Raw genomic sequence first — 24,750 nt, 5'->3', positions numbered from 1 at the left:
AAAAATTGACAAAATCTCAAATTTCGTTCTTTCACAAATCTGAATTTCTAAAGCTATTAGCACATTTCCTACGCCACGAGTTAACATTGCAACTATAGTAACGCATATATACTGACGTAAGCGTGCAAAATTTATTTATAAATTTGCCCAACGCGTGAAACGGCTCAAAGTAAATTTTCGATTCGGGTCAACTAGCCCCTAACGATGCGCGAGGGCTAATTTAATTAACTATGCCGGTCAGATAAGTGGTCTTATCGTTGCAACAGATCTCGCCGCAGGTTCTACTTCGCACAGCCTATATAGATCTACGATTTAGCCGGGCCTTTTACAAGGATCTACACTCGCACCCCGAAACTTTCAGCGATGATTTATAGCTAGTAAATCGGGATTCGAAATACGTTCTCGAACTTTCCACTCGGGCCGATATCTCAGTCGCAATATTTTTTAGGACCAGCTCGATAAAGGGGGTGGGGTCTGCTCGGACCCCACCGGTGACATCTCGGTTTATAGGTCGTCTTCGATTTTCCCAAATCTCCTGGTTCGTTTTTTTTTTTCTTTCTTTACGAGCAGATTCGCGAGCGAGGATAGCGAAACGGGCTGATCCGTCGCCTAAAAAGGGAAGACAAAATAGGGGGATGATTTTGATGGAACGAGGGTCTGTCGAAGGATTTAGCTGTCGGCTTATCGCGACCCGCTTGATCGATCCGCTCGGATTCGCGGATCAGTCGAAAAATGTTTTCGAACGCACGTAATGCAAATACTGGACGCGCGAATCAAGCCGGCTGCTTCGCAAGTGATCGATTGTTTGCTTTAAATTCAGACCCTTGACCAACCCCTCATCTCGGAAAATGAAATCCTTAAAAAATGTTCTGTGTTCTCATAAATTAGAGAATTTCACAATTACATCGAAAACTACCGTTGATCCTGAAATATAATTTCCCACCCCTAAAAGTGGGGCTCCTAAGAGTTTCTCACGGGCTCCAGCAGCTTTGCCACGGCTTTGCTCTCTCCATAAACTGAGAATTGCGAGCGGACGTCGAAAAATGCCGTTATTTTAAGGCGTAAGTCCCAACCGTGCACGCTACCCTTAAAAATGAGGTTCTTAAAAATTGCACATCGATCTCCGCCAGAGCCCTAATCCAGGGTTAATCCCGCGGAAAGCAGAACTTGCACGGTGACACTGAAGAATGCTGCTCCTTTGAAAGTCGCCCGACTCGAACGGTTTCGCGGACACTAAATATCGGAGTCGGAGTTGAACAGCGGGGGTGGAATTCCCTCTGGGGGATCCTCTTTCCCGCGAAGAATCAAGAAACGGGAGACTCTGTGGGAACCTCGGTTTCACGCTCGACGAGTCCATGGGAATCTCTCTCTCTCTCTCTCTCTCTCTCTCTCTCTCTCTCTCTCTCTCTCTCTCTGTCGGCTATAGCGCATCATTTTCGAGGAAATTCTGCGTGTCATTGGTGCATCCTGGAGGCTCGATCACAGGTTCGCGGCTCTCGATCCGATAAATCCGGTTGTTCGGCCACCTTCGGCCCGCGGTGAGGTCAACCGTGAAACATTTATAGTGTCACGAGGATGTGTGCGAGCCGGCGACGGGTGGAATCGGCCTACGGGAGGAGAGGAGCGGAGCGGAGAGGAGCGAGAGAAGGAACAGAGAGAAGGATCGCATAGGCGCATGTGCGCTCCAGCTGCAACGCAACCTACGAATGCGCGTAGAGGGTTCTAAAAATACGCGGCCGCACCGAGTGCACTTGAAACTGCACCGGCGGAGCCTGTGCCCGAGGGAGACAGAGAGAGAGAGACAGAGAGAGAGAGAGAGAGAACGGCCGACGTCGATAGGCAATTTCACGAGGCGGCGCGGCGCGTCGGAGCATCCCCCACGCGCTCATGCTCGTTACAGGATGCACGCGATTGTACACAAGCCCGGTTTTTTTCGTCCCTCGGATCGTAAACTGGCCTGACACCGTCGAGCCACCCCACTGGGCAATAAAAAATTTGCACGCGAAACACCGGACCAGACGTTTATCCCGTTTAGCGATAGTTAAGACAAACTGATAACAACTTTCGGTCTATCGGGGGTCACTCGTCGTTCGTCGCGTTCCTGGAATCTCCAAAGTGGATCGTTTCGATCTGCCCACTTGCATCGGTCTTGTTCCGCACATCCTAGAGTCTTAACAACTTTGTCCGAGGAAGGGAAAGGATTTTTGGTCGCTAGGGTCTCCGGAATGAATTAATTATTCCAGACATTTCGATCCGCACGCGTGCACCGATCATAAAAGGGGGTTGAATACGAAAATGAAGACTCGGAGGAGAGATAGGGTTGTAAAAGACACGGACGAATCCCCTCGTAAAGTTTATATCGGCATGCTGATGTATTCGGATAAGAAGGTTTCGGATGGAACAACATTGAACCAGGCTTTGACCTTTTTCATAGATAGTCGGGCGACGCTGGGTTCACAGATGAAATGGCGGCTCCAGAACTTGCTCGAGAACACGAAGAGTGTTTGTCTAAATTATTTTTCCTCCTTTGAGTTGGAGAGACTTGGCTGAAGAATTAGGATTTTTTGAAAACTTACAAACTGACAAACTTGTTAAGCCTTGCGTAGTCGATCGAAATATATAGACACGTTAGAAAATACATGGTAGAGCCGATGTGTGTTGCAACAATGTCACAAGCAGAGACATTTGGAACAAATCTCCAAAAACTCGAGGTCCCAGCGGTCGCGTTATCCAATAATATGAAAACAACATTCGCGTGGGTTTGAATATCATTCACGATGACCTTTCACCTTGCGGAGGTCGCGACCGATCTGACAGATACACTCATAATCTTTTCATAACTACTGTGTCACAACAAACAACGAAATTTCATACAGCAAATCACAAAACGCATCCAAACACTGATATTACTATTCTGGAAATTTCCAAACTGCATTCATAGAATAAAACTACAATAAAACGTGCTAAAAATCTGAATGAACACGTTCGTATAATTTTTACAAATTAGTACAAAATTGCCACTTTTAGTGCTCCGCAAATCTAGTATCAATACACATTCTTTAATACAAAAATGGTTACCGAAGGTTGGACTTTAGGCGACCTCCGGGTCCGCGAAGTGTTTTCCCGAAGAACGGCAGCGTCCGTCGCGAAGTTCGCAGTAATTGCAACAATTTCTCACGATCAGAGCCGTCCTTGCCCGATCCGGAGTAAGTCGTACGAACGTAACTCGAGATGGAGTCACGGGGGAGGAAGGGCGGAAGGGGCAAGATTCCTGCAACAGGGAATCGTCCATTCTCGTCACGCGTGTCTCGCGGTTGCGATTACGACAGACGACAGCGGGATGGCGTCGTTACATCGTATCTTCGCTTGTTACTGTCGGGCAGCAGCGTCGCGGACTCCATTTCCATCCCGGAGAGGCGCGTCGCGCGTCGTGCCGCGTTATTCTAAGCACCGTGGCTTTTGCACCCTCTCGAGTCCCCGTCCCTTCGTTTCTATGGCGACTCGAGGAGGGAAAGGTTAACCCCTGCGGATCGGACCACCGTCGCAGGTTGATTGTAGGTGCCGTGTATCCACGCTCGCGAACCCAGGATGATCCGTCAGGACGAAGAGGGCGTGACCCCTCCCTCGAGGGGAACGCTCTCTTCCACCATCATCATGGAAACATCCCCGCGTGCCACTTCCGCTTTTCCTCCTTCAAGTTCGGCGCGATGTTTGGGTTGCTGATGCCTCTTGCCTGGCGGACGATGCGAAACACTATTTTATGATTTTTATATTGCTTCTAGGGAGGTTTGAGGCGGGGCTGGTTTCCGATTTTTAACGAATTTTTCAGAATTTTTTTCGGGAAAACTGTTGAACCTTTTCCATAGGCAGAAATTGGTATTTGATGTGTGATTTCTTTTAATGTAAAAATAATAAACATTACGTTAGATAGTTCTTTATATGGTATGAAAACTGTGGGAAAACTAATTCTTTTATTCATTCTTAAATTCTTTTAATCTAGCCTCTGTTTTTAATTGCACCAGCTCGTTTTCGTTATTCACTCACAGTGCACCATATACAGAATATATTTTGGCGCGCGTAACACTCTAAAAGCGGCGGGTCTGACAGCAATAATACGATTGTTGCAATTTTTATAATGCTCCCGACAAACAGACCTTTTCCGCTGGGAAAACAAAGGATATTTGCCCGTGAAAAAAATACCAAAGTGAGGGATGCAGTACATTTTTCTGCAGTGTTTATATTGCTTCGGGTTTGTAGAGATTTTGTAAAAAAAAAAAACATTTCTGCTTCATATCGACCCTCACGAATTCGGACCAGCAACGCTGCACTGTTATTGCTCCCCAACGCGTGTTCCGCGCGAAATTGTTGCATCGCAATCGCTGCAGTTTGTACATTCTATTTGCGTTTCTATTTAGTTTTCAAAATTTGTTCCTTGCGCGAAAAAAAGAAAACATTTCGAAAATCTCGACGATACTCTCGTGAAATAAAATGTGTACTTGTATGAGGTCCGATAAGAAGATCAACGGCAATCTCAAAAATGTAGATTCAAAAATAATTTGACAAAAAATGGCTGCGTACGGGGTTCAATAGATTTAACTATGCCTGCCATGAAACCCCCAAAAGCACGCGCCTTGAGGGGGTTAAATCCTACATTTGTCTCTGTAGTGTACAGTCTAGTTTCGCAGGGAAATTGGGTACATTTGATGAATCGAAAAGTGTGCCCGAAACAATTCCCATCCTCAAAGGGTCAAAATCAAAGAAGATCAACGCGAGACACGCCATTTGCACGGGGCGGTGGAATCGGCCGGCACGGCGCAGAGTCCCGAGACGAAACAATAACTCATTCGCGAAAGAAGCTGAAGAGTGACGAGCGGCGTTCTTCCACGAACGATTTCACGAGCGCAGACGGATCCGCCGTTTCTTTGATTGCCGCCGATATTCAGAGCGGAGGCTGAAAGAGCGCCTGTGCTCGAAAACGTCCGGTAAAAACTGACGGGAGACCTCGCCGAGCCGTTCCTCTCACAACGCCGCCTTGAAACAAAGTCGATTACCATGACGTCGTTAACGAGATTTCGCTGAAATGGTAAAAAGACGACGGTCAAGGGTGTGTCGGGGCGGTCCACGCGCGATTATAATGCGCTGTCTGTGCGCTCACTCTGGAAACATCTTTCCGGCACGATTAAGCATCGGGCCTGACGTAGCGAATCGCATAAGTCAATTTTTATTTGCGGCAATCGATAGCGCAACTCTCCGACGATATTCTCTTCAAGGCATCTATCGGAAATTACTTATTTAATTAATCATTTTTTGACTTGAGGAGGGGTATTAAAGTAATCATATGTACGCTTTTTGAGATTAAAAAAATATTTTGAATTACCTTAGTAGTGTAGTAAAACAGCCCTAAAATTTTAAAAGAACTGGTTCAACCCCTCGGTGACAATAAATTCCCAAAGACGCGGAACGGTGTCATTAGTAACAGTTTTCTTGAGCTTCTCTCAAACATGAAAGAATCTTTGAACAAACGGGCGCGCGTTTCGGTAAAGAATAATTATACAATCATAGTAGTCGGAAAAGATCCAAAGACATCCGCGGCATGGTTAAACCCCCAACAAAGGAAGGTTATCGACAAAACCCGTGGATCGTGACCAGTTCGCGAAAGGCTCGCCGTATTTTCGGCCGGCGAAATTCGCGGCGCGAATGTGATCTCACTAAACAAGTGGGGCCGACGTTTAGAAGCAACGTAAATACACGGGGAAAGGAAGTGCCACGTAGATGTGAGAAAATTTACAACGCGATCCTGCGGCTATCCGGGTCGAACGTTCCGCTAGTACATCGTTCCGCGTTTTCTGCGAAGAACGCTGATAGCGTGTAGCATTTATTTGTTTAGCCGCTGCCTCGCAGACCGCGGTCTGCGCCATTTTGCGGCCTTTGCGATGCCGAAACGATCGATTACTCGGTGACACTTAATATTTCGTTCGATCGGAGAAAATACGGGACAACTCTGAAAAGAATTTGTGTTTTAGCTTGGACACTTTTTCGGATGTTACCGAATTTCAATTTAATAATTAGATATTTTGGTCTACATACATTCTTTCAAAAGAATTTTACTTCCAACTTTCCCCTATATCGGGGATGAAGCGTGCACGGTATTGAGGACCGATATTTAATATTTTCGACCCAACTATTTTTCCGCCAACTCCATACCACCCATTCGAGCTACACACATTCTTTTAAAAAATTATACTCCCAGGTACCCGAAACTTTCCAAAATGGCGCGATACCAGGAACATTCCGCTATATCGGGGACGAAGCACGCACGGTGTTGAGAATCAAAATTTAATATTATGACTCAATTGCAGCTTTTGTCCGGCAACTCCGTACCAGCCGTTCGACCTACACACATTCTTTTAAAAAATTATACTCCCAGGTACCCGAAACTTTCCAAAATGGCGCGATACCAGGAACATTCCGCTATATCGGGGACGAAGCATGCACGGTGTTGAGAATGAAAATTTAATATTATGACCCAATTGCAGCTTTTGTCCGGCAACTCGGTACCACCCGTTCGACCTACATTTTTTTTTTTAAATCGTACCAAATTTCCGAAAGCTTCGTTGGGGATGAAGGATACGCGTTGTTGGTAGGAATATTCCCGATCGCTGACAGCGCGTCACTGTCTCCGCGGCCGCGCTTTTACACCTGCAGCGTAGACTTTCGCGGTCTTCTATTTGACATATTTCGTATCCGCCTCTGCGGCCGACAGGGCCCGTCGTATCCTGGCCGTGTTCCAGGGACATAAATTGTCGGGATTTCGTTGTCTCCGATACTTTGGCCCTATCTGCCGCCGGAACTTTTCTGCCACCGTCAGCGCGAGTCCGTCGTCGGCTGCTGCGCGAAGCCAAACGAAACAGATTTCGCAACGGTTCATCTTCGATCGTGTGCACGGTGTTCCGCAATTATCCGCGTTTCGATCCGTGCCCCGTTCCCTCTCCTCTCTCTCTCTCTCTCTCTCTCTCTCTCTGTCTCTCTCTCTCTCTCTCTCTCTCTCTCTCTCTCGCCACCTGTGTTGTACTCGTTCGCTTGTTCCACCGGAGGCGATATTGCGCAACGATAGAGAAAGGAACACACACAGAGCGGTAATGGAAGTCGTGAAAGTTTCGCCGCGGTGCATTTGCGCTGCCTAGCCTGCGCGAATCAAAGGTTAGAGCCGGAAAAGGTGATTCGCCGGCCGGCTTTTCCGCCGCTGCATCCGTCCCTCTCCTTGTACACCCCCGGCCAGAAGTATTAACCCATTCGCCGCACAAAGTGCCCCCGCTCTTTTTACTTTAGAACTCGACGCTGCGACGTCGCTTAATTCAATTGCATTCCTGTTTGTAACTTTGGCGACGTATCGGCTCGCCCCTAAAGTTCTTCTCGCGGTGGGCGCAACACGAGCGTGCACAAACAGCCGCCATCCTCGGTTAATACAGTGATTTCTTCATATATGTCGCCGAGGCCTGGATGGTAAACGTCGCGGAATTATCCTCACTACCGCAGTTTATACCCCGTGAGGGGCCGCGAAGCTCGAGAGACCTCGGTAAACATAACACCGCTCGGGTATGTGTCCTGGACGATACACGACGCTGGCAAGACCCGTGTTGATGACGTATATCGAGAATTCACTGTATCTTGTTATCGTTCGTGCCCGATTTGAGATGAGCATTTTCTGCGATTGTCCCCCTGCATGGTTTCAACTATATTTAATACTTTAATGGGCAGAAATTCTTGTAGGATTGAACGCATTTTTAAATCACCTACAGGTATTTGAACAATTGTTCGCTGGTAGTTTTACAACAATCGTTGAGGCTTATTTCACAGTTTTCTAAAAACTGAGCCCTGAAAGTGGCCCCAATTGGTGGACTCATTGACTGTAATGTAAACGGCTATTAAGCTGGGAACCCTAGAAGCTCGTGTTTACTAAAACCGCGCAATAATAAATTAACCGTGGCCTGCCTCTAATGAAGATACGGTGAAAATACTGCTTCCGCGACTACAGTGGGTGATCAAATTGTTACAGCCAATACCTTAAACGAACTTCCTTGCATTGAATGATCCTTACTTCGGAGATGAAAGTGTGCGAGCGACACTCCAGTAATTCTTCTCATTTTCTCCGGAAGTTCTGACATTCTCGAGTTGCAAATATACGTTTGTAGAAATTGTACTTCTAGTACTGCGGCTCTGATCATTTCGTCGCAGTCCCTCGGCTAAATAAACGCGAAAACGTCGCGTTCGCGGTACAATAGAACCGAGATACGTGAGATGGAAAAGATCGGTGAACTCGACTTTCCTCACATCTGTCACTCCTGGCTTGGTTACTCGTCTCCAAACATTAATGAGACATGACGATAACAGTTTCTGACTATCGCGATACTCCTGTGCGAGGGAGTACGGCGCACATGTCGCGGCTGGAAAGCCTAGCAAACGACGGGAAACGGAACGCCGCGAGGAGTAATGAGCGTCGAAGTGGCTCCGTCGCGCGAAAAAATTCATTACTCGCGCGGCCTCTCCGCCTCGTAACGCGATACGCTCGCGCTGTTTGTCTGATAAAAGGACTTTCATCTAGGAAAACGCGTCGCGGGGTATCTTCTCCCGTTACGAGCCCGTTCCGCGAGTCCGCCATCGAATTAGACGCTGTTTAGAGAATCCGCATCATTTAGTACGCAGTTTCCGGTCAATGACTTCGCGAGAGTCGAGATTGGCACTGCTTCGATGGGGAATTAAGGAAATAATAAATATCGCCCAATAAGAGAACTTTCGTCTAGAAAAACCGAGTATTTTCCCCCCTTACGAGCGCGTTGAAGAATTAGATGTTGCTAAGGGAATTCCTCCGAGGAAAACGCGATTTCCGATTTTACGACTGCTGCGGACTATGCAGAGGTTCGAACTGCTCCGACGCACAAGAAAACCGTGTTCGGGAAATAATAAAGATCGCACGGAAGGCATTATCACACCCCGTAACGATAATCTCGCGCGGCGCGGGCTTTCCTCGGTATTGGAATCCGCTTCGTATATACCTTGATAATGGTTCCGCTTGTATCTCGCGCGGCGCGCGTTAATATATGCGCGCAATAACCAGGCACCGCGGGCGCAATAATGAAACTCCGATATTACACGCGGGACCGGAAGTCGATCCGATCGCGGGTTTCAATTTTTGGGTCGCGGACACGCTGCGAGCGTTAACCCACCAGAACGCGTTCCCGGGAAATGTTCGCGAAATGAAACGAACGCGAAAATGGCTTCGGGAATCTTCAAAAACGTATGAGAAAGCATTTTGTCGTCTTTAATAAAAATCGTTTGAGGGTCGAGAGTGCGGGGAAAAGTTTTCTTTGCCGTCGCGTGACCTCCTGTGGAGTACCATTAAGATGTTCTTTCATATTACTGAGACAATGAAAATTTTTTGAATAGAAATAGAAATTGATTTGAATAGAAAATATCTCGTGTGACGACCCACGCACCCATCACCTGAAAATAGATTCTATTTTCTTACTTGGAATATTTTGATCGATTAGGATGTACGCAATAATTAACTTGCAATTTTCTTCTCGATAAAAACGAGCCAATTTTAAGCATCCGCGTCGCCAAGGACATATGATAGTCATATCCGCAAATCTGACCTCTGGCATTGTATTTATTACCATTACCAATGCAGATGCAGCGCCGTGAGCGCTCTTTTTATGATTCCGAACTCGTCCCTGTCGTATTTGCTTTCCGATAATGTGCCAGGTGAGTCGCTACATACAGAAATGTACAGAAATCTTGAACCCAGCTTCTCCACGGACGTAAATACTTTCGTACACTGCTCTTCCGAAGCAAGAGTTATTTTCGAACGGTAAAGAAATTATTTTTTAACGACCAGAAGGCACGGGATACGAGGAATGTCAGTTGTCAAAGACGCCGATGCCAGCGGAATGCTAATGAAAGGTTCATATCCATTATCCTGGATGACCCCGCCGTTCAACATCAATATTTACCTTTTCTATTACAATTTTTATAATTGCCGGTCATTGTGGACACGGGCAAACACAATTTGGCGATGGCGCGCGGGGAACAATTGCGTTTATTTGCGCGCGAAACGAGACGTGTGCATACAGATGGGATGAGACATATGCAGCCTGCAGACGCAAGGTCCTGCCGTTTCGCAAGCAACAACGGAAATGGCAACGAGCGTTAGTTATTGCCGCGAGCGCATAGAAAAGTGGCAAATCAATGAAACACGACTCGTTCCACGAATTCGGAGGAGTACTCTCTCAGCATGGTAAATTTAAAAACTTTAATTCCTATTTGAATCGATTAGTTTGATCTTATGGAATTTTTCACGCTGGCAGAGCGTCCAAAAAGAAAATTTTCCATTTCGAGCAGAACAGTTTTATTTCGCACTGAGAGGCGCACTCTAATTATAACTGCGAGCTGCTAATGGCCCTGTTGGTTCGACGCAATTTTAATCATCTGATAAGACGCGAAAATAGGAAATACTTGGTCAAAGTGTTTGAGCATACCGGAGCTGCGTCGTCGAACTCGAACCAGATAAAACGGATGAAACGTGGGAAGCGAAAGAAAAACCCGAAACGGATTGGAGGGCGACGAAACGCCGCCGAACGTAAATTGACTTAATTTCTATCCGATGGGCGCATCTTTTGCCGCGCGAATGTAAACGACGCTCGAACCGAACGAGGCGGAAGGGGAAAATCGGCGGAACGAATCCCCGGGCCTGTATCGCATTTGGCGATATTTGATTCATCATTGCGAGCGAAACGAAAATTCGATCCGCTCCTCCTACAAAGAGCTCAGCCTGCGGAAATGATTCTCTTTATTTGATACTCGTTCGATCTTTCGAAACGCGAATTTTGCGCAGTTTGTTGCGAGCTGGACTTTTGTTTGTTTCTAGTCGCTGCGAAGATAAGCCATATTAACACTTAGGGACTGTTAAATAGTTTTTGTTCGTTTGTTTGTAAACAATTGATAACGTCAGTCACCAGCGACTTCCGTGGCAATAACAGTATAAGTGTTGCTTTTTCGGTTACATGGAAATGAAAAATTCGTTTTACCTGTACCAAAGATACATTGTTTCATAGATAATTATTCACGTTACTCGGAAAATTGCAAGAAAAAATTCAATCTTTTCCAAACGAATCCATACCAACGGGAATTCGTATAAATGTCCCGAGTCTGCTTACGAGATCTAATACCAGTACTCTACCAGTAACGATAATAGTCATAATAACGGCTTTATTACCACACACAATAATGAGGGAGCGAAATCCACCAACATGGTTGCTGTAACAGCGGCTCCGAATAAATTAAATATTATCGGACTGCCTGAGGCGGCAGCCGGAACGTTAATGCATATTTAATAAACGAAAGCTAGAAGAAAGGGCGGGAGGGGAAAAATAGACACGCTCGAAGGAAGCAATGAAACGAAAGTGAAGCTACCGCGCTCATTACAAAATTGAGCGCGGGAAAGAGTTGCAATTTATCACTAAAAATCGAATTCGTAGTCATTTTTTGTGTGGCATATCCATGCTTTAATTCGAATAATCGAGGCTGCGCGTATTTCCATAAACTCTTCGTTCGACGCAGAGGGGAAAAAGAGAGAAGGAGTGAGAAAGAGAGGTGGTAGAGGGAGAGAGGGACAATATTTCGCGTCCGCCTCGATCGAGTTTGATTCTCGCAGTTGGAGGAATGGCCGATGCGCGGCGCTGCGTGCGCGGTGGCGCTGCACGCCGATGGCGCCGGCTAGGAGCGGGACCGTCAGTCGCAAAGGGACCACGCTCGGTGGCGGTCGTGAGTTTGTTGCAATAGAGAGAGAGAGAGCGTGTAATAGGACGAAAGGAGCCGAAGACAGAGATAGAGAGAAAGAGAGTAACACGGTAGAAGGAGAAAGTAGAGGAAAAGTTAGTAGAGGACAGAGCGAGAGAAGAAAAATAGAAAACGGAGCAAGAGAGAGAGAGTTCGCGATTCGTCGTCGAGCGTTCGTGGTCGTGCGAAGTATAATATCGCGGGTCCCGCTGTATCGTGTGCGCGCGAGAAAGAGAGTTTTGTGTAACCTCTCTCGGCTCGTCTCGTTCGATTGTCGTGCGTCGTCTCGGTCCGTTCTTCGAGTGAGTGTGTAGAGGCCTAGCGGCGCGCGCGCGCCCCTCTGTGTCCGTGTGGTGCGTGCAAAAACATCGCGCACGGGTATTATCTGTCTCTCTCTCACTCTCTCTCTTTTCACGCTTGTGTGTATCGTCGGTGTTTTTTTGTCGCGCTTACACAGAAAGGAACGTACACTTTTGGTGCGATAGTGGTGTACACGCGAAAAATATACGTTTTCGCTGATATACAGATACGTGCCACGGTACGTACACACGCGTACGTGCTATATATCCACGGAGATATATACGTGCTCTCTCTCGGACGGAAAGAGAGAAACGCGCCGGGTAACGTCGCGTACAGTGCACGAAGCGAGGAGAGAGAGCGAGAAGGGACAACAGGGTAGAAAAGGAGGCAGCGCAGGAGGAGGAGGAGGAGGAGGCGGCGGTGGTGGTGGTGTGGAGGGGGAGGCGGTACGGAGTGTTGGATTTGTTTTCTCGCACAACGGTGGAGCAAAACGGCCTCAAACTGTGGGGCTCTGGGGCGTTTTTTCTTCCTCCGCAAGGGATGTACTACCCCGTAAGTGATCGTTTCCATATTCTAGCAACCGTTTACATTTACAAGGACCTCGCTCGAGAAAGAGAGAGAGAGTTAGGAGAGGGAGGCGTCTCTGTGTTGCTCTCACTCAGTCCCTCTCTTTCTCTTTCTCTACCCTCTCTTCTGGATACGTTCGAAGGCGTCGGTTCGATATGAGGCGCCAGGCCTCGCGGACCATGCTTACTTTCTATTTCCAACCTGTGCACGGGATTCGATCGAGGGCTCATTCGCGTTTCGAATCACTGGAAACGGGAGCCCTCGATCGATCCTACTCGTTAACCGATAATAGGCGAACCACGCGTCGATTGCAACAAAAGACGCGCACGCACAGTGTTGTTGCTCCGAACGTCGCAACGTTCTTTAAATTTCGATGTTTCTCGTGGACCTCGTCGTGTCCGAATCCGTTTCCCTCTTATTTGGAGATGAAACGAACGGTTCGGGCGCGATGTCCGTGAAAATTCGCTGCGTCGTCAGCTTCGGACGGTTTTGAGGTTATGTTCGCTCTCGCCGGGAGACTGCGGACGCGACGGACAGAAATTATCGGGAAAGATAGGAGTAATCTGTCGATGAATTGCCTTCGAATACGCGTACCACGAATATGTGCATCTCCCGCATATTTACCGCGAACCAGGCGTCGGCGAAAGAGAGGTTAGGGCACTCTCGGCGAGGAACGTTGCGAGACAGGGGGCACTCCGGAGTGAAAGTAAATACGTTGCTCTCCGGTATCTCCGTTTAATGTACTATTAGCTCCTCAAATATTGTATTCGGGGATTCGGAAATGTGTTCGAATCGATACCGTTGAACGCGCCACGCCACTGTCGTTACTTTAAACGACAGTTTCATTTCGCTGTCGTTTCAAGTAGAAATCAGTATTATTGTCGGATCGTGTCGATGATTAGTTAACTTGTTTTCCAATTGTCTCTTCGAATATCTTTTTTTTTTGTCGTGGTCACGAGCGATTAAAAATATTTGTATTGTAGTATATCTGTAACGGCAGGTTAAATTACACCGTACTGGTGTTTATCACTGGGTTAAATCACTTCAGCTGGTCATTATCTATTATTAATTGCTCCCATACGTGTTCACGGTCGTAGAACCGTCTACGCAAAAAGTTGATCGTTAATAAACGTTTCTATGCCTTTGCATATCTATCTTTTTTTTTTCTAATCTTAAGTACGCGCATACTTTTCTCGCAGCCACGTTTTACATCGACTAATCGCCGGCTATTTTTATCCGTGAACTTCAACCCGACAATTTGGAGCGCTCTGCGCATATGTCACTGACAAAATTGTTGATAAACTCCGTTGGCCAACCAAATTAACGTTGTCATCTTATTCAACCGAATGTAACGCAAAACTTACTGAAATCCAATAATTATTCAACGTTTACCGTTTCGTAGTGGGGGAGCTGAAATATCTTCATAACAAATGAATCTTCAATAATTTTGTTCACTTCAGTCCATTCCCTGCGAAAAGACCATCCACTTTTGTACAAAACCTTTTTCGATCAGCCACGCTACTACAGGCTTTATTGCAATTCATTTATGCAATATTTTTTTGAAATCGCAAGTTTTATAGCCAGTAAAATTTACCTGTTCGAACGGAGGCGAGTAAACATTTTTCTGTGGTTTTGTTGCCGTTTATCGTTGCGCGGAGTTCTCGAGCGAAATATTCGGCGAGGCACTCGATATTTGGCGTGCTAGCTCCTTTGTTGATGAACACGGTAGACGTAGGGCAGTTGCGAACTCGTGGCCATCTTTTTCCCCCCCTTCGAGCCGATTCGAAGCAGGTATCGGGGCCCGGGTGTATTTACCGAGGGGCCCAGGTAGGCCCCGGGGCTGCGGGGAGCAGGGCTTTCCCAACGGAAACCGGGCCCCGTGGTCCGAAAACCCGGCGGATTGGATTTCGCACACAATAAAGCTGACCGTTCCGTTACGTTCCTCCTTTCGAGCGCAACGTGGGACAAAAACAACGGCCTCGAACCGTGCCTCTCGAAATCTACTAATTTATTAGCCCCTCGATTCTCGATTTAGACGGGTATTCACTTTCTGTTCTTGCACTGTTCACCGGAAGCTCCTCGTTGCCTGTTTGTTTCGAATACCCTGCAACACACATTATATTCTTTTTCTCCTTCATTAACATCGAATCCGCCGAGCACTAAAGCGACTGACGCGAGTTATCTTATACAATTGGCAAGGCTGGATTGATTAAATCGTTTTACTATTTTTTAGCTGTTTTTTTAAAATACCTTTACAGCTTCAATCATTGTGGAAGAAGAAACCTGGAACCGGTTGTTTGATGGACCGTGGCAGGTTCAGTGTTAATTGCAGATTTTATGCATTTATGACAAGAATTATGACGTTTGAAATACAAACGTGTAAGGATATTAGCAGAATTTCAAAAGAATTATCGCAATTATTACATTCAATGTATTTTATACTTATTACAGTCGACTTGGACGCTTTTTATTTTGCATAAATATCCGCAGACTATTAATTACCAGTCGGAATATTCTATGAGCAATTCTATTAGCTAATTTGCAAACTGAGGCACTACTGATGATACTAATTTAAACGTAATGGCTGCTCTTAATACTGGGGACTCGAAGAGAAGTCTCGCATATTTTAAGGCCTTAAGGGCAACCTTCCGTAATTTTTTGAAATGTTTTCTAGAGGAAAGTAAATTTAATATTACTAAATTGGAAGAACAAAAAGTACGTGAACTACTCTTTCGGTACGAAAATAATTAATTATTATTATTTGAGTACTGTCGTCCCCAAAAGGTTTAGATGCAAAGTTCATTAGGTTCGTGATGGGATTCCAAGCGAGTGTTCTGTACTTTATCCGCATTTTTAGAAATTTGCAAGACAGTTTTCTGTCCGCGAACACGCTCCGCGCTATCATAGGAGCCGAGAACTCGCGCAAGGAGTAAGACAAAAACGGGTGGCGACAAAGCGAGTAATACGATCTGCGTATTAACGTCAATTACGTGGACAGCGGGGCTTTTAAGCCGTGTTACAGAGAATCGGGCGCCAGCACGAACACGTTGACTCGCGCAAAAACCGCCTCCCGGCTTCCACTGACCGTGACGAAACAGAAAAGACGCGTGTTCTGCTTGAAAACCACCCCTAAGAATGATGCAACGCGTCTCGTTGCTTGCGCGGTGTCGTAACCCGATGAATATTCAGGGACCAATCTCCATCCATTTTAATCGAACCAAAAATTACATCCTCCATCGCCAGCCAGATATAAATTGAAAAAAAAAGAACCTTAAGATGTATCGAGCTTCCGATCACACTCGGTTTTACATTAATCAGCAGATTACGCTGCGTTTCTCAATCAAGATTATGCGAGGGAATATACTTATTTGCAATTGTACCGTGGCTCGCATGTTTTTGAGAACATGGTAGAGGTTTCTGCGTATTGTGTTAATAGCATTACGTATTTACACAGCGGTTGATTCATTATTCAAATTTATCTTTTATCCGTCTTTAAACGACGAAATTAGGGTAAGGTCATTCGGCAGAAAATTTGTTACTAAACCAGTTGTTGTTTGAGCCTTCCGGGGCGTCTAAGACCGTAAAATTGTAATAAATTCGAATCGCATTTAAACGATTCGCAAGTTCTCGTCGACGAACCGAGTCGATCAGTCGATAATCGCTCGTAACTATCGACAACACGACACCGTCGATGCGGTCAGGAGGGATATATCAATGGGTCGGGCCACGTGACGAGGTGTATCGATAGCAAGGTAACGCTGCAAGGTCTGCACGAACGATAGACGAGAGGAGAAAACAGAGACTGACCCGAAAAAAAACAACTAGTCGCAAAGCATCGAGCGACTATCGGAAAAATAATCGGAGTGGATTAAAAACTCCGGGACAGTTGCCGGGGCGGGCTCGACGGGGAAAACTTTGTCGGGCTGGTACGAATTCCGCGGCACCAACAGGATATTGTTTCATTTTTCTGGCCCGCGAAGTATGCCACTTGTTAAATTCCTTCCATTTCTTTTTTTTTTTCATTTCTCCCTCCCCGTTTCGTTTCCCTGTTTTCGTTGTTGCGGAGTTGCGCGCGCGCGGCCACAGAAGTTAAATTACGCGCAATAAAGGCAAGAATTTATGGAACTACTTAATGAATTGCCGTTTGAAATATTTCCTCTTCCCCCCTCTCCTCCCCTCTCCGCTCCTTGGGAGACAGGAATATTTAAAAGCGGCGCGCACCGGTTGTGTCCCGGGGAAAAACGGGACAGCGGATGAATGAACGCGCCTTCTCTGTTTTGAATAATGTCGCGGTATCATTCTCTATTAAGCGCGGGCAAGAATAGCCGATGCGCCTTTAATCAGGCTCGAGTGGAATAATTAACGGGTCCCGCGCGTCTTGCCGGAGATCCTCGGACACTAGAAATCACCGAAATCTGAATGTCAAAGGCACGGGGAAACGAAACTTGTTATCTTTTCGACCCTCCGGCAACTTGGACCGCGCGGAACGCTTCAAACTTTGCGCCGAGTATAATGGTCAAAGTGCTCGACCCGAGTAGAAATTTCAAGTTGTAAAATGGGCACTCTTGGAACAGTTGTTTCGGAGAATCGACGAGGTCTTCGGGGATGGTTACCTTTTGCAGGTCATTTAGCTGTAGGCTTACTGATTCATTTGGGTCGTGTATAGGCGGGTTCGAGGGCATGTTCGCCATTGCCGTACTATTCGTGTTAACTGTGGCAAATAAACGGTGTAGGCTCAGTTAAATGTCCCTACTTTCGTTTACAATCGTCCTTGCAGGAATTATTAGTGGTAGCCATTTGGAAATCTACGAATTGCATTCTCGTAATCACTTTCCGAGCTCAATGGAGTTCGAATTATTCAGCAATATGTTACTAAAAAATTTAATGTCAAAAGAAAAGATATGTGACGGTAGGTAATGGGGGTGAATAGTTTGAAAATGGCGGAGTATAATAGTTTGGTGAACTTTCGACATGAATACCGGAAATAGTTGGGTAGGATGTATCAATTTCGATATTGCAAGTGAAGTTCGTCCTACATCACTGTCATGTTTTACAGTGACATAAATACACTCTACGAATTGACTATATCCAGCAAAATTTCTTAGAATAGCATCTACGTTCCGATCCTTCACGCGTCACCCTACTGACCTACCCTGTCTCCGAAGAAGTACCTAAATTCTCCCGAAGACATGTCCAAAGAAAATATCGATTTGTTGCAGGAATAGTCTCCTCACGTGTACAACCACTATTTACTTCTTACACCAAATTAATCCATTAGGTACGAAGGGAAGTAGATTTTCCTGTTAAGGGATGACAAGGGAACAGTATTTGTTGAGATGTGTCCATAAATCAGTGGACACACGTCCGACTAATAATTAATCAGTTTCCCGATAGAGTGTTAATATTAAACGTTCCAGAATGATATTTGATCATTAAATATTTTCCAGACTAAAAACGATATCAACCGGTTCCCCTCTGTAACTCGAAATGAGATCTTGAAGCGCATCCAATTTTATTATAAATGCACGGAATCCGCAGTTCACGAACAACTGCGAAAGTTTGCGCAAATCCCGTCACACGCAAACACACTCGAACGGGACTGCCGTCCTCGCTGCAACAAGATAATTGAAATTAAAATGTGGCATTAAATCCCATCAAACGGCGACTGTCGCGATTATTGAAAAGTTTCAAACGTACGAAAGTCCGCAGCACGATAACAAATACCTAAAATTAAATCCACGGTTTTCCGAGTGAAAGGACACGTCCAAATTGACGCGGGTCCGGCCGATATTTTTTTATATTTCCCTCTGCGGAAACTATTTCGCACAGTCCGCGGAACACGCGCTCGGCCTATTTACGGACAAAACGCGGGCGTAATTTGTTCTCGCCGGTCACAAAGAAGCGTGGTTAAAAATTGAACAATCGCGATCGATCCCGGCGACACTCGCGCGTCGCCTCTCTCGGACCCGAAAATCCCGGCCGCGCGTGTCCGATTCATTTGAAAATGTTCGTCGGTCGGGCGACAGGCTTCGAGCGAAACTTTTTCGCCGGTTGTCGTGCGCAAAAAATTCAACGGAGATATTATGCCATCGTGAGCTCGCCGTGGGTATTATTCGACGACGTTAATCCCGTCGGTAATACCGGTGCCAATTCCGCGGGAAATAAATAAATGAAAAGAGATGATCCGTTCTCGGGTTCCATTGGATTTTCGCGTAAAAAAAAAATGAGAAGAGAGAAGCCAGGAGAAAATCGTGGTTTTTAGGTCAAGCGCCTTCGCGCTCGCGACACGTACTCGCAAAATCAACACTCCCCGCGCCACTCTTTTTCCAGCAGGCTTTAATATTATTTCCCGAGGAACAGGCCGGAAGTGGACGATCCTCGCGAGAGAGAGAGAGAGAGAGAGAGAGAGAGAGAGAGAGAGAGAGAGAGAGAGAGAGAGAGAGAGAGAGAGACAACGTCATCCGGAACCACTCGTGTCCGACGTTGACTCGACGAACCTCGCTAATTTCCCACCGCTCACCCCCGCTCACCCCTCCAGTCCCAGTCTTTCCTACGACGTGTATGTATTTCGAAATATAGGACGGACTATTTCCAGCGTCTATCGCCCGGCACTTTATATCGAAGCTCGACCGATCGATCGATCCATCGGCCGGGCCCTTAAGCGAACCACCCCTTTGGTCCATCCCCCCAACCAACAGCTTCTCCTGTCGCCGATGCAAATTCGCTCGGGGCGAACCAACCCCGAACCGTAATTGCGGCCTTGTTCGCCGAATCGCGAGTTCCATCTTTTTTCTTTTTTTTTTCTTTTTTTAGCAAGCCCGAGGGTGCAACCCTCGCTCCAGGTTGCGCGAGAAACTCTTAGCGCGAAAACAATTTATTTAATTCATTCGAAAAGTTCGCAAGTTGCATCTAGGGTTCTTAGCTTCATCCCCTTGAATTGGCGCGACATCGTTGGTAGTTGTGCTGTATTTTTATCGGCAGTATTGGGACACTGGAGTTACCATAATATTCTTTAAACTTTATTAAATACTTTTGCTTAATTTTGTGATTCTCATTCGTAATTCGAGAAAGGCTTCAGGTTACTTCACACGAGCGTTTTTTCAAGTGTGTAATTCAATTTTTCCTGCAACCCTACAAATATACACCTAAAATAAAACATATAAAATATAATAAAATAAAACCTACCGTAAAATAAAATTTTGTTTATATTTGAAGAAATTTGGAAAAGTGCTATAAAGTCGTAACTATTTGTCGATGGTCATAATTGAGGAAGTATGTACGCACCATTCAAACGGTCTACACATGCTTCACAGAATCTCCACGTACACTAGCACAGTCTTAATCCCAGTGAAAAATGATAAAGCGTTTATTGACAGGGGTAGCACTCGACGGAGTCTGCAGAAATATCGGGATAATAAGGGATGATTGGAAACGTTTCGAGCCGGAGAGACGCTCGCGGATCATGAGTTTAACATACGATTTCGCGAAGCAATCTTGCTGATTGGTAGAGGTTCCTGTATCGAGGCTCTCCCGTCACTGTTTGCTGAAGCTCGAACGGAGGGAACAAAAGGTCGGGGGACGAGTGCGATTCGAGTTCCTCCGCGACCGATCGAAAGTGTCGTTCTCGATTAAATCAACTTGGTTGTTTGTTGCGCGCCACTGGAAACTATGGGGGATCGTTTCTGTTCAACCTGGACACTCGAACACTCCGAGACATTGTCCACTGTTTAACCCTTTTCGGGGCTCCGTTCCGAATTTTGTTCCGATTACAACGCGTTTCACCGACTCTCCTTGTTTTTTCAAGCGTTCATCACGTTGACCATGTCGATAATGCTGGAGTGTTACTGCGCGATTATTTTGCTTGCCGCACCCTTCGCGATATTCCACCACAAAATATTACTATTGGATTCTGTACCGAATTTTCTTTCGATTCCTTGCCTCAATTATTTTGCTTGTTAACATCGTCCATGATGTGCCACTAAAAAAATATTACTATTAGATTCCGTACCGAATTTTCTTTCAATTGTTTGCCTCAATTATTTTGCTGGTTAAAAAATATTACAAAAAGATTAAGATCTAATACAACATTATGACACAGAAAGGATGCAGTATAATGCAACGGTGTTCCCCGGAATAGTATGCGGTTCGAAACTTTTTCCGCCCTCGCATTGCGCCGAGTTTCTCGGAGTTGCAGGGTGCCCGCGATTTCCCGTTGTGTTTGCGTCGCCGGATCGATCGAGGCGAGGGCGGATCGAAAGTCTCGTACGAGGATTTCGATCGAACAAGCTATTTTTATTCCCGGTTTCCAACCCCCGAACCCTCGCGGGGTCATGCCCCGCGAAAGCACGCGAAACAGAGCGTTAGCGAGCGCTCGCGTGTTCCGCGGAGCTTTAAAGATCACGCGCTCTCTTTATAGCGGTTGGACAATTTTATAACGTCGCCGGGCTCGCTGCATGTCCGCGGTGTTGCGATCATCGTGGACAAACGGTTGTCGGAACGCAGTAAAAAAGGAACAAAATCTGGGAACATCCCGCGGGGAAAATCGAATCGACAAGACCTCGCGGAATTCGCGTGCACGTTCCCGGATGGAGAGTTCGCTTTGTCCCTGCGAGAAGAAAATTCCCGCCGAGGGGGGATTAATTACGAGGCTCCCGGGGATATTAAGAAATATTTGACGCGTCTAACCGTGGCTCGACGAGCGCGTACAAAGTGGAAGGAAGTGTCACTCGGAGCTTAAACGACGCCGAGCGTCGTTAATCCGGCGGATACGTGTCAAGGCCCTTCTCCTATGACCGGCCATTGTGTTTTTTTTTTCTCCCCGGGTGGAAATTATCGTCTCTGAATACACTTAGCGCCGCGAGAGTTATTATTGAAGAAAGAAAGTCTTGTTCTACCGGCCCCGGCTCCGCTTTGTTCGCTAATTTATCGCTCCGCGAACTTCGCTCTCCGTGTCTTTTTCTCGCTATCCTTCGTGCGCGAAACTTCCTTCTTATTGTTCACGTCGCCGGGCGCTACCGTGGAAGGACAGAGACGAACAAAACTGGCCGCGGAGAGTGGGAAATATTAGCCGCGCGCAATTTTTGAACGAATCTGTCAGACCGCACGGTTTTGCCGAGCGAAACTTTAATCAACCGCCGGGAGATGTGGGTTATAGTTATAGAGCCACGAACCCTTTTTTTTTTTCTTCTTCCGCGGCCTCATTGGCCGAGGAGTCTATGCTTCTGGGAGATCGGCCAATCGCCGTGCGCCGTCCAAAACGGCCGAGATAAAAAGTTGCAGTTGCTGTGTCGGGGAAACCTTAAAGTTATGGAGCCGTTTCTTATCGTGCTGCTTACACAGAATGTGCTCGAATTATACACTTGGTAAACGAAGCGACAAGACTATTTATTTCTTCGTTAAACATTTCTGGTCTACTTTAATCGACGTCAAAATTGACTCTTCAGTGTCAACGGCTTCTTTAGTTGCAGGAAGCTTTTTAAGCTACGAGAGCATTTTTAGAATATAAAAAACGAATAAAGACATTTTTCTCTTTGTCTGGATAATGAGTGGCTTTTATCCAAATGTTTGATCGATTAATTAAGCGAGCAACCCAGTTGCTCTTCGAGATAGGCGAATACGCTTCGATTTCGGTACGCAAGACATCCGGTGGAGTTGCCTCGCGAAGGGATCTCTCGTTTACGGAAGTGACTCGCTACTTGGCTGAAACTTCGGCGAAACGGGGACACCGTGCAGAAACGTCGATGCGAGATACACGCCATTGTGACGCTCCGCGTTCTCGCGTTCAACGCCGGAACGCAGACACTGCGCGCGTTGACGCATCGGTATAAACATCTCGAAGGGTTTCAGGGTTTGGTGGGACGAGGCTGGTGGATGCGGGCGAGACAAAAGGGAGCCGGGAGCTTCGTGGTAATTAATCAATTTCGGTGGAAACGGTAGAATCCGTCTCTCTTTTCAACAATTTCATTAAACCGCGGCGAAACTTCTCGGTTTCTCTTCCTATTCGTCGTTGTGTCAACTTTACGCTAGCGGACGAATTGCGTTAGAGAAAACGAAGGGAAGAAAAAGATAACTGCCCTCGTTGACTTTATCTTATCGCAGTATTTATTTTGACTTGAGTAATCAGGCTTGAAGCAATCATGCATAGATTATAAGAAATTAATTTTGACTACAGTTAAATTCGCGTGAAGGTTTTCGTTAGAAAATCACTTTTCACGAAAGATTGGCCCTATCGAGGACTTTCATGTTTCCAGGTGCCATTTTCACGTCCACTAAAAGCCTTATAACTCTCGCCTTTCACGAAACAAATAAAACCGTGTAAGATTATCGGTGGAAACGGCGAGACCGGAACGAGCATCGATAAACTTTCAGACGGAATGGCCCCGGGCAATAATTTTGCACATTTCGCGCCTTCAAAAACGGCTCCGTAAAGCTGCGAACAACGGTGGTCTAGTTAAAAGCAGCCGAGGCTGCATGAATCACCTGTTTCCACGGGACGAACGGACGCGTCGTAAAATTTCGCAGGTCGTTCGTCGGATAATCTCGCCAATAATTTTAATCGCGCGCCGTTTTCGCAAGAGTCTCGCGCGAGAATCGCGGACGTCCGACCCCTGTCCGCACACTGATACGGGAATTAACTGCGATCCCGGCACCGGTCGGGCTGGATTAAGATTGATGCTTAAACGGCGCAACATTAGGCATTGTCTTGCCACGAAGGAGGCAACATAGTTGTATTATTCAGAATCGTAAGCGACGACGACTACGACGGCGGCATTCGCGTCATATTTCCTGACATTTGACATCCAAATCGCGCCTGGTTAATTTCAGATGGGTCATCGAGAGTTATTTATGCAGGAAATCGATGGAAAGGGGCATCGATACAATTATAATTGCCGGTCGCGTTGGAAACGCGTGCAATTGTATCCTTGGGTCGTTCGGAAGTCGCAATTTCCTGCTTGCACCTGCTTCTTTCGAAGAATTTAATTATTTTTTCTCTCTCAATTTCATTTTCACTGCTCTAAGAATTGTCCGCTTTGCCCTGAATTTTTTAAAAGTTAGGGCCCTTGATATGGAAGCATTGACATTTCAATGCTCGAAACAGGGAACCGTTGTAATCTTAAAATGTTCGTTCCATTTAACTGCCGCGTTAATAATTCGGCACGCATATGCAAAAACACGGACGGAATTGAATTAGGCCGGGTCGCGAAGCCTGGAAGGTTCATTTTGCCGACGTATCGGGCGATCTGAATTTAAAATGGGCCTCGATAAATCTTAATTTTTCTGCGGGAACCGGTTCGACGGGCGCCGCGTGGTATGAAATTCCTCCAGGAATTTCCGATTTTGCACGGAGATCCGGCGTGACCGCGTATAAATTTCCCATGACTTCCGGGCCGGCGAGTGGACAAATCGTTCAATAACACACGGACGAGGGGCATAAATCCGGCGAGAGGTTCGACAAGACGGCGAGAAGTCGTTCATTCTCCTCGAATCGCTCATATCGCCGGTTATTATTATCTGCCTCGTTTGTTGCTCGCGTCCGAGGGAATCGTGACTGCTCCTTGGCAACGATCGAAGGGAATTTTCCCGCACCGTTGAAAATTTCATTTCGTCGCTCGATTGATTTATTGTTATTCCGGCTGCGGATCGACACGGGAGAACGATCTTCGGAACGGTGCGTCCTGTGGGTCCGAATTCTTTCTCTGTTTGTCACGGTGGACCATGGAATACACGATACGGGCTCGATTGATCTCTCTTTCCGACTTCTTTCTTCGTTCTTTCAATCTGCTGCGGGTACCAGTATGAGCGTTGAAGATGTCCACGATGATTTGAGCCTCGAACACGCAACGGCATTGAAACGTGCTTCGTCGATCGCAGCTTCGTTTCCTTGAATCGAGCGATTTACTAGCCGGTCGAGGCATGAATTATGTTGTCAACCGCGTTGAAAATGAGTAACGCGTGTTTGTGAAGCGTGGTGCGCTTTTAAATAAAATTATATTATCTCTTCATACAGTTTTCATTGCTTTTAACAGCGTATCGCTAGTCTTTGTGCCT

The 24,750-nt window shown here is 46.4% G+C and overlaps 1 protein-coding gene across 12 annotated transcripts in view; it reads left to right on the top strand.

Moving 5' to 3' along the window:
• LOC143359946 (RNA binding protein fox-1 homolog 2) overlaps positions 1-24,750 on the top strand; it is a 437,182-nt gene that overhangs the window by 191,607 nt on the left and 220,825 nt on the right. For 10 of the 12 annotated variants that reach the window (XM_076798378.1, XM_076798379.1, XM_076798376.1 and 7 more), the window contains exon 1: positions 11,796-12,687. The exons of the other annotated variants lie outside the window; for them this stretch is intronic. In XM_076798378.1, the coding sequence (XP_076654493.1) occupies positions 12,676-12,687 (12 nt within the window). In that variant the 5' untranslated portion in view covers positions 11,796-12,675. Of the gene's footprint in view, positions 1-11,795; positions 12,688-24,750 lie in introns of those variants that run through there. 12 annotated transcript variants of the gene reach the window in all.

This window comes from Halictus rubicundus, chromosome 12, assembly GCF_050948215.1.
Source record: "Halictus rubicundus isolate RS-2024b chromosome 12, iyHalRubi1_principal, whole genome shotgun sequence".
Taxonomy (NCBI): Eukaryota; Metazoa; Arthropoda; class Insecta; order Hymenoptera; family Halictidae; genus Halictus; species Halictus rubicundus.
The sequence above is the reverse complement of the archived record's forward strand: the minus strand, read 5'-3'. Positions and strand labels throughout refer to the sequence as shown.